At 26.6% G+C, this 12,665-nt stretch overlaps 1 protein-coding gene across 1 annotated transcript; it reads right to left on the reverse strand.

Annotated features, from left to right (window-relative positions):
* Positions 1-8,182: 8,182 nt before the first annotated feature.
* On the reverse strand, positions 8,183-10,404 carry LOC113850788 (transcription factor bHLH18-like). Its single transcript, XM_027481330.1, has 4 exons — positions 10,369-10,404; positions 9,772-10,227; positions 8,917-9,270; positions 8,183-8,296 (listed from the first exon to the last, which is right to left on the reverse strand). Exons 1-4 carry the CDS (start codon positions 10,402-10,404, stop codon positions 8,207-8,209), a joined length of 936 nt encoding a protein of 311 aa, XP_027337131.1. The 3' UTR covers positions 8,183-8,206.
* Between the last annotated feature and the right edge of the window lie 2,261 nt (positions 10,405-12,665).

Below are 12,665 nucleotides of genomic sequence, written 5' to 3' on the forward strand. Positions count from 1 at the left end.
TTGATATATAGTAGGGTTTCGGTGCTCCTTAGCTGAAATGCCTTCCGGAGCTTGCTGCCTTAACCGTTTTCGGTAACTTATATCGAGTCCTCTCTGTGCCATAATACTTGCAATAAAAACAAGAACTCAAATCAATAAAACTTGGTATCCAAATTGTAAACTAAAGTAATAATGCATAACATCCATATCCAAGCGAGGCTTGGGGACATTAGTAAAAGAATAAGGGCTTGGGCAAGTAGTTCTCAAGGAAGAGATTTCAAATATTCTAAAGTTGATTGTTCTTCCAAGGTTAACATCTCTTCGGGATACACATCGTACCGCCGCGATACCCAGTCTAATGAAAAGGGAAAAGGGGTTTATTTTCACTATCAAAAAAGTATTCTCTACCTACAGGGTGGACGGTTACTTTAAAGTACCCGATTTTGAAGCCTTTAAAAGAGGAAGTATAAGGCTTAAAAAGTGGCAGTTCTACTTGTCTTATAAAGAAACCCATCTTGCTTTATTTGAAAGATGTGTATAGAAAAATGAAGAAACAAACCTACACTAAGCTCTATATAATAAAATTTACACAAAATTCTGAAGGCATGCATCGCTGCCCACCCGTTCGAATGAAGTTGTGTTGGCGCGATATTCAAAACCCTCAACACATCCATTTGAAAGTCTTCAAAAGGAAGTCTAATTTCTAAATTCTTAAATATATATTCATATACAAAGAAGGTGTCAACCATTTCAACACCATCTCCTAAACATACTAGCTCGGGGTTACTGAAACCATCCCCTCGGCAGACACTTATAGTCATGGGATAAGGATCCGAAGCCTCCCATAGTAATATATCACAATAGTTTACGAAGGCTTGGAGACGTTTATTTTGTTGGAAACACGAGAAGTAGGCGGCTACTTTACCGTGAACCCACTCATATCCAGGAATCGTACAGGGGGCAAGGTTGGTCTTTCTCTTGAGGGGCTAATGTTCGGTAATGATTCACTAGACTTAGTACTATCAGTATCAACATCGGACGGTTCGGCATGGTCCGCACATTCCCTAACAGTTGTCTCAAGCCTATCCCCAGCAGTATTCGGCCTTGAAGAAACTTCTTCAAATCCTTCGACGCCACCAAGGTCCCCAACCTCAACAGTGGTAGTCGGTCTTGCATGATCTGATAACAAATCCTCCCACTCAAGTGAATAGGCCATGAGGATAAGAGGAAAAGAAAAGAATGGTAAAAGAGAAAACAAAGCATACCTTAAAGTGTCGGAAGAAGGAAAAAGGCTTCTAACAAAATGACAAAAGTATACCCCTCGATTTAGAGCAGAAAATGTAAGATGAAGCTTGGACCACCACATATTTATAGAACATAAGGTTTTGAGCAGATGAAGTGTCGCATCCTGTTCTAACTATTAGTTCTTTTCCAGATGAACGAATATGATCAACCAACTTTTCGTTTCAAGGGCACAAACTACGAGAAAAAATCCTAGAAAATTGAAACCTTAATTTGTCAAAACCCTTAGTTCTAGAAAAATTCACCAAAGATAAAGCTGAACATATATTCAGTCTCAACACCAGTAAAAGGATTTCGAGTACCTACTCGGATTAATACTCAAAACCGAATATAGTAGCAGCAGCTTCCACATCATCACCTATATGCAGAAAATCACACCACCAACAAAAGAACTGACGACGGGACTTAATAAACCCTTTAGTCGTACCTACTTGGGCTTGGGGGCTAATGTACTAAATAAGATACCATTTGGTCTCAATGATAAAAGAAGGAATCTGAATACCCCTTCGGCATCAACAGGACGAGTACTCTCTCAGTCAGATTAAAGAATAATTAAACCAATTAGGATAAATAATTAGGTTATTATTTACTTAATTGAAGGGCTAAAATCAAGGTTGATTCACAAAGCCCATGAGCCCATAATATTGCCTATAAAAGAAAGGTAAAATGTACAGGTAAAGGATTGACTTTTGAATATTTAATAGCATTTATTACCTAAACTGATACATGACTTTATCATTGGAGTACCTTTTGTAGGTACATTTTCCCTATGTCAGACAGAGAAAAATCAGCAATACTAGTAAGGATGTCACTTTATCTCACAAGAGAGGAGTATCGAGAAGATCAGTGTATTCATAACAGGAAGAATTTGTATTTTAAAAATATAATATATGCTAAAATAAAGAAGTGCGATGAAATAAATTTTAATTTTCTTCCTAGATTTCATAACAATGGACTTAAGTTTTTTCATGTTCAAAATACAATGAATGGTGTCCAAAACTCAATATCATGTGGTATCAGCTTTAGAGAAGTAAGTTTCAAGACTAAAAGTCAACAATTATAAAAGTAGCCACGTAAAAATAAATGAATGATTCTTATCTTATCTGCCCTGGGGAACTTTTTATTCTAAAATTGGTTAATATTGTTAACATGGTGTTCTTACATGCACTAGTTCAAAGATTATCTATGTGAAATCTGATTCTTAATTTCTTGCAGGAGAGACTTTTTTTCATGAAAAAATAAGCCATCTTCGTTGGGAGGTGAAGTTAAATTTTCACTATTAGACCCCTTTTGCTCTTCTCTTTTCTCAACATGTCCAGTAAAGTTGTTAAATAATCCTTTAGATTCAAAACAATATTAAGAAGTTTTCTTGAGTTAAGTGAGATAATCTCAACCAAAAAATAACGGAGATGAGGTAAAAATATAGAATGGTATAATTTTAAGAAATTATTGTTTAAAATAATTATATTATATATACAAATATTTATAAAAATATAAAATTTTATTCTTTAATTATTAAATTATATATATATATATATATATATCCTCTAAAATAAAATAGCAGTGAATTACAAGGACTACTAAACTAAATACCTCGTCAAATTAATAATAATTATCCTATAAAATAAATATGACTTACAATGAACAAAAATATTTTTTCAATATCTGAGATAAAATAAACAATTAATTAGCCTAGCAAGATAATTAAAATTTTAACTTATAGTATAACAAGATATAAATTAAATTTTTACAATGAACAAAAAGCCTTCAATGTTAATTAATAACTTAATTAGGTCATCCCTGATCATGATGTCACTCTTTTCTCTTTCTTTCTCATTCATATTATATGTTAAAAGTACAGAAAAAAAAACATCCTAATACCTATGCTTTTAGCTAAGAAAAGTTGCTCTTGTAATGGCATTGTGAACCATGGAACACATAATTTTTCTGAGGCAGCAAAGTTTATTTTCTCTAAATTATTTATCCCAAACCAAATAATTGAGAACACAATACATATTATATAATGTTATTTTCATCTCATATGTTCTGATCTGATATATGTTTTGCTTGGACTTGGAAATTAATTGAAGACACAGCAAAGTGTTTGAGGGGTTTGAGTCACTCAATAATTGGACAGCCAAAATGCCAACTCGGGCTCGACTCTCTTTACCCCTGAATTCATGGGCTGTCTTACCATTCTCTTTATTTTTTATTTTCTTTTTTAGGGCTTTTACTTCCTTGTTAAATTATTTAAAATTTTGAAGTCTAATTAAGCATTCGAAACATTGAAATTACATTGGGTTAAAAATCATAATTATTATTTTTATTCTAAATAATAGAATTAAACAAAAAAATATTTCAAAATCTTTATTGTACATGAAAGTACTTTATTTGAAAAATGAGATATTTAATAGTTATTTTCTTCTGCAGATAACTACATGTATTTTAAAATATTAAAATTAATTGAGCACGATGTGCGAATTTATATATTATTTTATTGCAAATAATTTAATTTTTTTTGTTTCATTCTAAATTGGAGATAAAAGTTGTTATTCTATTTTATCTTATTATCTTATATGAACTTCCAAGATTTTTCTATGAATATTTATGTTTCTATTTATAAAAATTTTATATTTCTCTATATTTCATGGTTATATAGTAAAGTTAAAATAATTTTATTATATACATACAATTTTTTTAAATTATTAAAATATATTTTTTAAAATAAAATAAATTTATATTATTAATTCTACTAACTAGTATTATTATACAAATGAGTGTTCTTTTTATGGTTTAACAATTATATGCTAGGCGTTGCAAACTATTACTTTTGTAATTTATAAAAACAGGCAAAGCCTACATTAGTGAATCCAAATAACTAACTTATTAAATTTAAATTAAAAATTTTAATAAAAAAATATTAATGTCTTGGAGCATTGTAATGTAATATATTAAATTGCTACGATAAAGGTTAGCCAACATTAAAATTTTTATAATTAATCGCTATGTAAGGCTTTCCTTATATTAAAAGGAATTGAAAATTTGATGGCTGAGTATTTTTTTGGTGGTCAAAAACAGCCGTGAATGCAAATTGTAATAATAATAGAAATTGTAGTGAATTTTTTTATGTCAGTAATTCTTACATATTACATAAGAAAAAAATAGTATTAGAATGAGATTAATGTGTCACTGTCAAAGGCATTATAATCTACAAAGATAATAGAAGAAAGTCGTGAAAAGATAATAAAGCAATAAGATACCTTTATCCATTTCATCAAATCCAAACACATCAATAACATAGTGTTTTCTAAAGACACTAAATTATAAAACTATACTCAAGAATACATAGAATAAATTGGAAATTTGTAAATTTGATACTACATATGGCATGATTCAATATGTCACTTTTCAAAATGATCTACAAGAGGGAATATAAAGAAATTTATATTTCTCAAGTAGGTTTGGAATTTAATTAATAAATCTTAAATAATATAAGCATCGTTACCATAAAAAATAATAATAAAAGCTCTATGTGCCTCCATCACATAGCGATATTATATTTACTAAAAATCTAAATTTTTTTATTTCTATACTAAAGAAAAGGAAATATTTACTTTAGGATATGAAGCCTTTTTTTCACATTCTTCAAGTGCTTGCCTTCCCTACCAGCTTTGAGGGGTGGAAAAATTATTAGATAACAGTAAAAAAAAAAATGGTATAAAAAATAAAATATACACAAATAACTTATCAATTTAGTGGAGGTGTGCAAAATACTACTTTGGACTTAATAGTATCTTGCTACTACAAGTAAATTACCCACTAAAAATAGCTATTTCTGTCCAGAATACAATAATCATTTTTTGCTAGCACTCAATAGAAAGAGCATGGTAAAAAAATAGCACTCCAGGTGCTCAAAAGAACTGAATTAAATTAATAAAAAAAATTGGAGTAGATTTTTTTTTTACGTTTTTCTTCTATAAAATCCATCAACTTACCAACTTTTTGGACCTCACTTTTGAGGTGTAATAATAATTTCTCACATATTATTTATTTAGAAATAAAATAATTTTCAAGAATGTTGGTGAATTTGACACACCAGAATGTTGGTGAGATTAAAATCTCTATGAACCACTTTCACCACTCTAAACTTGTTTAATGTGCTGTGATTTTTTTAATTTGGCTTTTACACTTTTTTTTAGATTTCTTGAATATTCTAGAGAATTTGTCTAAACTCTCGTAGAGGTGATTCTCATTATACAAAATTGCTTTTATATGAATCATCTTAAAAATAGAAAAGATAAACAAAAAAAAAAAAAGAAATTTGACTCTAACTATGACGTGTAAGTAGAATCAAAGTTATCAAAGTAGTTTGTTCTTAATTGTGATATGTCAATAGAACCAATATTGTAAGATTTAGTTTTTAACTCAAGATAAAAGAGAAGCTCTCGCAAGGGAGAAAACTCAGATTTCTATTCAAATTTCACTTTTTTATAAATAAAAAAAATGCATTACAAAGAGTCTTATTTATATACTAAGTCATCCTCAAAAACTACATAGTTTTTAAATGCTTTCTACTAAAAACTACATGCGCTCTGCTAAGAATAAAGTAGATTTTAATGCACTCTATTAAAAACTAAGTGTTTCATTAAAAATTTACTGTTGAAGTTAATGTCTTTGAAAACTTAAATGACAAAAGTCTCACTTGAAAATATAAAAGTCAATTGAAAAATTCACCTAAAAATTACAAAAATTGAGCTTTATATCAACTAATCAAACCCAAACTATAACTCAAAAACTAATTAAACTCTGGCCCTTTGATTATGGAAAATATGGCTCTCTCTTTAAGTTGGGCTTAAAGTGTCACTACGAAGTTGTAAGAATGTGACCCATTTAAGTGCAACTTCTAACCCACTTGAATTTTTTTTTTCTTTAATCTCAATGATTAGTTCTTGCAAAACTTGTTTCATCCTCTTAGTCTTGATTTTAGTCATTGGACCTTCAATTCCATGTAAAAGGTATTTTTACGTACTAATTAGATCTTTGTTACCTCACCTTAACACTCATACAGGTGAATCAATAAAAAACACCACTCAATTTATATATATATATATATATATATATATATATATATATATATATATATTCACTCTCTGACATTATAGTAACACACTACAAGAATGGACTATTGGAAATATTAGATAGTGTTTCAGTCCATTGACATGGCACTAACATATGCATTTGTCTCATCCCCTTATATATCATTTACCATCAAATGTGAATGAAATATGATCTCATATCATTTAGTAGCTGCTCCACAAAAACATGACACATACATAAACTTTGTTATTTTCTTTAGTTATTATTTCTTAACAATAATATATTAAATTACATTTCTTTTATTATTTAGATGATTTTCAAGGATTAAATATTCACTATAGATAAAATTAAATTTATTTATAAACTTATTCTCGTCCTTTTATTTTCTCAATATAAGCATAAATATATAACATGTTATTTAGATTATCATAAATTCACTACTTATAAAAATTGTTTTCTTAAATTTTGACCAACGACATGATTTACAACATAGCCACTAAACATTTAAGTACATGTATTAGTGTTATTAATTTTTTTAAGTAATAAGACTTTAGTCAAATACTCCCACACAAGATTTTTCTAAAATTTTAAATTAAATTCTATTTATAGTTTTAGCTTCTACGCATATTAATTATTTTTATCATTACATAAAAGAAAAATATGTAAAATTTTAATTTCTCATTTTCTTAATAATAAGAGAAATTATCATGTCATAATTTACTATGCCATAAATAAATAAATAAAACCAAAATTAAGTAAGATAACATGCATTTTCATTCATAATTTCAAAAATATTCATCTTAAAGAAACCATTAATATAATACCTTTTACCCATAAAAAACCTTATTTTTAGAGAGTATAACTTTGTCATATTCAAAAACAATCTTGACACTAGCTACCCAATACAGATAATGACATTAAGTTGTAGCAGGATATAAGTACATAAAATACATCGTTTAATGAGAAGACTTTTTTAGAGATAGAGTTTTAAAGTCACCCTTCTTTTACCAACAAGGTGCCAAGTCACTTAAACACTTTTTTATTTGCACACAAATATGTTTGATAGTTTTGCAGTCTACCATCCAAAACTTCTTTTCTGCCATAAGATTGGCCTTAAAAATAGCTGTCACAATTGCATCATTTATCTCAACAACATTAGCTTTAAAAGTGATAAGTTGATTATTTCCCTTGCCCACGTTTTCCATAAACATAATAGTTACTTGTCCTTTTGATAATGAGATTTTGTAGGTGTAGGTAGTGTCTTGTTGTAATCCTTATTTATTAAAGAATAGTGAGGCTTTCAATTTCCATAATGATTAGGTTGAACTTTGGATTTGTCGTTTGATTCTCCACAAGATTTGCCTTAACAAATAGCCTTTTTGCCTTTTCTTCCTTGTCATGTTGCAAGTTTCTCTCCAATTCGGATATAAGAATGAGTAGAGACATGTCCTTCCTTCATATACAATAGTTACTTCTTGCTAGCACTACATTGTAAATAGCAAGGGTACAGAAATAACTTTTCAAAGTGCTAAAGAAAACTAAATTAAATTAATAAAAAAAAAATCAATTGTTATAACTATTTATACTGTGTAACTCCTTATAAAACTATACTTTGTGAAGTTGAATTTAAATTCAATATTTATAAGTTAAATTCTTGTTCTCATTTTATATTGTTTTTGAACTTGCTAATTTTTCATCCATCAGTCATGATTAAAAAACAATGACTTTATTAAAGAAAAATAATATACATACACAGCTTAAAAACACAAATCATCTTATTAGGCCGTCATTGGTTGCACAAACCGCTGCCTTCGAATCCCTGCGTGGTTCAAACTCGTTGCAAGTTACAACACTTCAACAAATCCTCGGTCAAAACTTTCACTATGTTGTCTATATTTGTATTGAAATTTTGGTCCATCTACAATATATATAGGACAATAATAAGCAAGTGCGAGAAACAAACTAACTACTCATCATAATTATTCTTATATAATGTTTTGGAAAAAGTTTATTTTATTCCCCCGTAATTATATTTATGTGAAATTTAAATAATTAATTTATTAAATTAAGCAATGATGCTTAATATTTATCAATTTGTTTTAAAAAAATGCTTCCATTACTGAGACATTAATTTGACCATTATCTCTGTATATTTTTCAGGTCGATAAGGGGTCGTATTACAGAATTTAAAATACCAAAATGTTTAATTACACATAACTAAAAGGTATAGAGGGTAAAATACATTTTTTTTTTCTTTTAGAATGAAATATTTGTATTAAACAAATTATACACATGAAAAACACATAGAAAGTTAAGGATCAAATTAGATATCTCAATCTTACGGATAGAAAGGTTCCTTCGTAGATGATGTATATGGCGTAAAGTGTACTTTTTAAAAATATTTTTATTAGAAATTATAACATTTAATAATTTTGATATATTGAATTTATAATTAAAAAATACTACAGATAAATTTTTATGAGATAATCTTATATGCATATTAACAAAACCATATATTATAATAACATGGGTGTGTACCTGAGCGATGCTGGTAATGTTCAAAGTAGAATTCCCAAACGGCAAAACAGTGGTACAAACTATGGAGAGACTATAGGTTTCAAGCATGGCCAGTAGCTTAGGTACAATGTCCTTTCGTTTCTCACACATAACTCTGATGAGTACATCTTTTGCTGATACTCTTGTTTCAACTTTGGGACATATCTTAATTGGTCTATCTAAGCCATCAGGGGCAGCACTAACATTGGATTTTTTCATTTTGAAGCATATTACGGATTCAGTTTTCTTCTTGTTTTCTTCTTCCAAGTCTTTCACACGCTTTTCAAGATACTTTACATAATCGATAGTGTAGTTGAGGATAGAAGCCTTGTCAATCTGCACATTAGAAATATTTCATGTTATACATATATAAGATAAGAATGAAATAGTGCTAATATCATGCTTAATTTTGAAATAATGAATTCCAGACCAAGTTCATCATAAAAATTATTTACATACTGAACAAGTAATTAATTGGTTAGTCTATATTAACATTTTTTTTATATATTCAAACTAACTAATGAACCCCTCTTTAGAAAGAGATATAAGTTGGGAAGGAGGATAATATTAATATAAATTTTGTCTAATAGAAATTAAATTTTTAAGATAAATATTATGAATTTCTATTAACATTAATTAAGTTATCTTACTAACAATATGATGCACTTATTATAATACTATTATAAAAATAATGTATATAAAATTTTACATAATTTTAGAATTGTGTGTGTTTCTTTAAGTTGGGCTTTTAAGACAAAAAATAATAATAACGTAACCACAAAAATGAGTCAAAATTCAGCAATGATATTAGTTTGAAAAGAAAAGGGTATATACAACCTTTTTCAACCCTGGAATAATGGCTGAAAGTGCGATGAACATTCTGGTGAGATTCTCTCTCCTCTTTCTCTCAGCCAATATATGATGTTGAGTCTGAGACAAGCTTCTACACCTCTTGAGTTTTCTGTTGTCATGTTTTTCCTGGCTCTCCTGTTTATGATGATGGCATGTTTTCTTGGGAAAGTTTGGCACAATAGTGGAGTCCTCAAAAGAGAGAACATAGGACTCTGAGGAAGATAAGAGAGGTTTCTCCAAAGAAGCATGTTGTTTGAGACTTGTAGTGTTATCAAAGCCAATGTTCTCTTCCAAAGATGAAGAATTGCCCATGTTGTTGCTGTGATGGGAGATGCTTTCTCTAGTGAAATTTGAATCAAAAGATTGACTTTTCCAATATAATGAATTTTCTCCCTTGAACTCTTCCAGGAGAGAGTCTATGTCATGCCACTCACCCTTTTCCTACAAAAATTGAGAGCACCAAAAGGAGAGTTAGGATTTCAAAAGGACAAAAGTGATGCATAGATTTATTACATATAAATTATAATTTTTGATTGTTGACCAAAAAACATATATAATGCTTGATTTAAATATCATCATTACCAAATAAGATAGCAAATTTTCCCATGGCTCATCCATTATTGATACCAAAAAGTCACAAACATAGTATTCTAGTTTGATTTTAAATTGCTTCAGCTATTGAAGTGCTCCTCCATTCCCTGCTATTGTAGTAATTGACAGTGTTTTTGCCAACAACAACAGCATTGGCTTCTTTGATTGGGGTAAGGAAGTGCAAACGGTGAGAAGTGATAGAGGAAGAGGGTATTGATCTTCTTGTCTGAACGAGGGAGAAAGCGTAGAGGGAAATGGTAATGAGTTGGATTTGTTGTAAAAATTTTCGGAAAATAATGAATGGTATTTAAAGATAAATGTTAATCATATGCTCTTTAACATATTATTATTAATATATTCATAATATTAATTAAAATTTATTAAATTTATAAAAAATATGAATAAAAATATTAAATTATAAATAAGATTCATATTTTTTATAATTTTTAATAAATTTTAATTAATAATTAAAAGCACATTACAGAATATATTTTTTAATATTTTTAATATTTAAAAATAAGATGCATAAAATCGTTAAAACAAAGAGGGAAAAAAAGTGAGATAGAACATATAATACGATGCAAAAATGAAAATAACAAAAAAAGAGAAAAAAAAATCTAAAATGTAAGTGTTAGTTATTTTTTTATTTTTAATGTAAAATAAAAGTTTATATAACATAAAATTTAGTTAAGTTTTTATTTAAAATATTACAATAAAAATTTTAATTGTTTTAAGTTGATTTATTATTATAATAAAGTATTTTATATAATTTATTTATCACATTTATTACCTTTTTTATGTAACTAACAAGTAAATTGTTCTATTATTTTAATAATTTAAATAGCATTAGTTTTATCTTATTTTGATTTTTTTTTACAATTTTTCAAACGCAAAATGAAAAAGTGAAATCAGAATTTTTTTTTTCTCATAACTAAACAGTTTAATTAGTGTATTTTATATTTTTATTTAAATAAAAAAAATTATATTTAAATAAAAATATAAAATTTTATTTAATTTGACCGTACATATCGCATCAAAACTCAAAAGAAATAAAAAAAAAATTAACTTACTTTTAATTAAAAGAACACGACATAACATCTGGCTGACGCTACGTACACGTCGCACGTTTATCCATAAGTGATGTATTATTGCATCACATGATAATAATACTGACCGAATTTTTTTACATATTATAACTATTCGTTATAACAGTTAACTTTATTCAAATAGAATATTGAGTTTAATTTTAATATAATATCAATCTAAAAAACTATTATTAATTAAGTAGATTATGTTATAAATATAATGTTTATATAAATTATTATAAAGATTAATAATTGTATTTAAAATAATGATTTATTATTGAATGATAATATAAAATAAATTATAATATTACATTATTACGGTACTATCAGCTTATTTAAATTAAATTTAAAATTTATTGTCATCATAGCAAAAAAAAAAAGTTTAATTTTAATGTAATATCATGTAAAAAAATTTATATTATCAAATAATTAAAATAAATCTTAAATATATTCTTTATATTAATTATTATAAAATTAATAATTACCAATGAAATGATATTATTCGATAATCATGTAAAAAAACTTTTATACTGTTAATATATTTAAATTAAATTTAATATATATATATATATATAGGCTTTAATTTTAAATTATTATTTGTTGATAACTTTAATTAAACTTATAAATGTATGTTGATGATAAAGTATATTATACAAAAAAAAATAACAAATTAATCCTCTTTTTTTTCAGTTTGATCTTTTATTTTTTTATTTTAATTTCTTTATTTGTAAAAACATTTTAGATAAATTGATTTTTGTCAAATTATTTTCTTTTAACTTTAACAAAGTATTTTTTTAGCATATTTTTGTATTGTCTATTTTTTTTTCATCCAGTTAAATTTGAATTTGACTTGAATTGTACAAATAAAGACTCAAATTTAAAACGTGGATGAGTCTAATTTTTATTCTTTTTTATTCATTAACTTATTTTTTAAATTTATAATTATTTAACTTATTAAAATTAGAAATTTTAAAAATATTATTAAAAGTTATAAGATATTTATTTTAATTTAGTATTAATTATTACTAAAAATAATCTTAATTATTTTTTATATTCATAATTTTAAATATTTTTTAAAATCTTTAATCTTAAATGTTTTTTAAATTAATAATATTAAATATTTTTAAAATTATAATCTTAAATATTTTTAAAATTTATAATCTTAATTTTTAAATTCATGATTTTAATATATTTTTAAATTTA

This window comes from Abrus precatorius, unplaced genomic scaffold, assembly GCF_003935025.1.
Source record: "Abrus precatorius isolate BTA unplaced genomic scaffold, Abrus_2018 Scaffold9, whole genome shotgun sequence".
Taxonomy (NCBI): Eukaryota; Viridiplantae; Streptophyta; class Magnoliopsida; order Fabales; family Fabaceae; genus Abrus; species Abrus precatorius.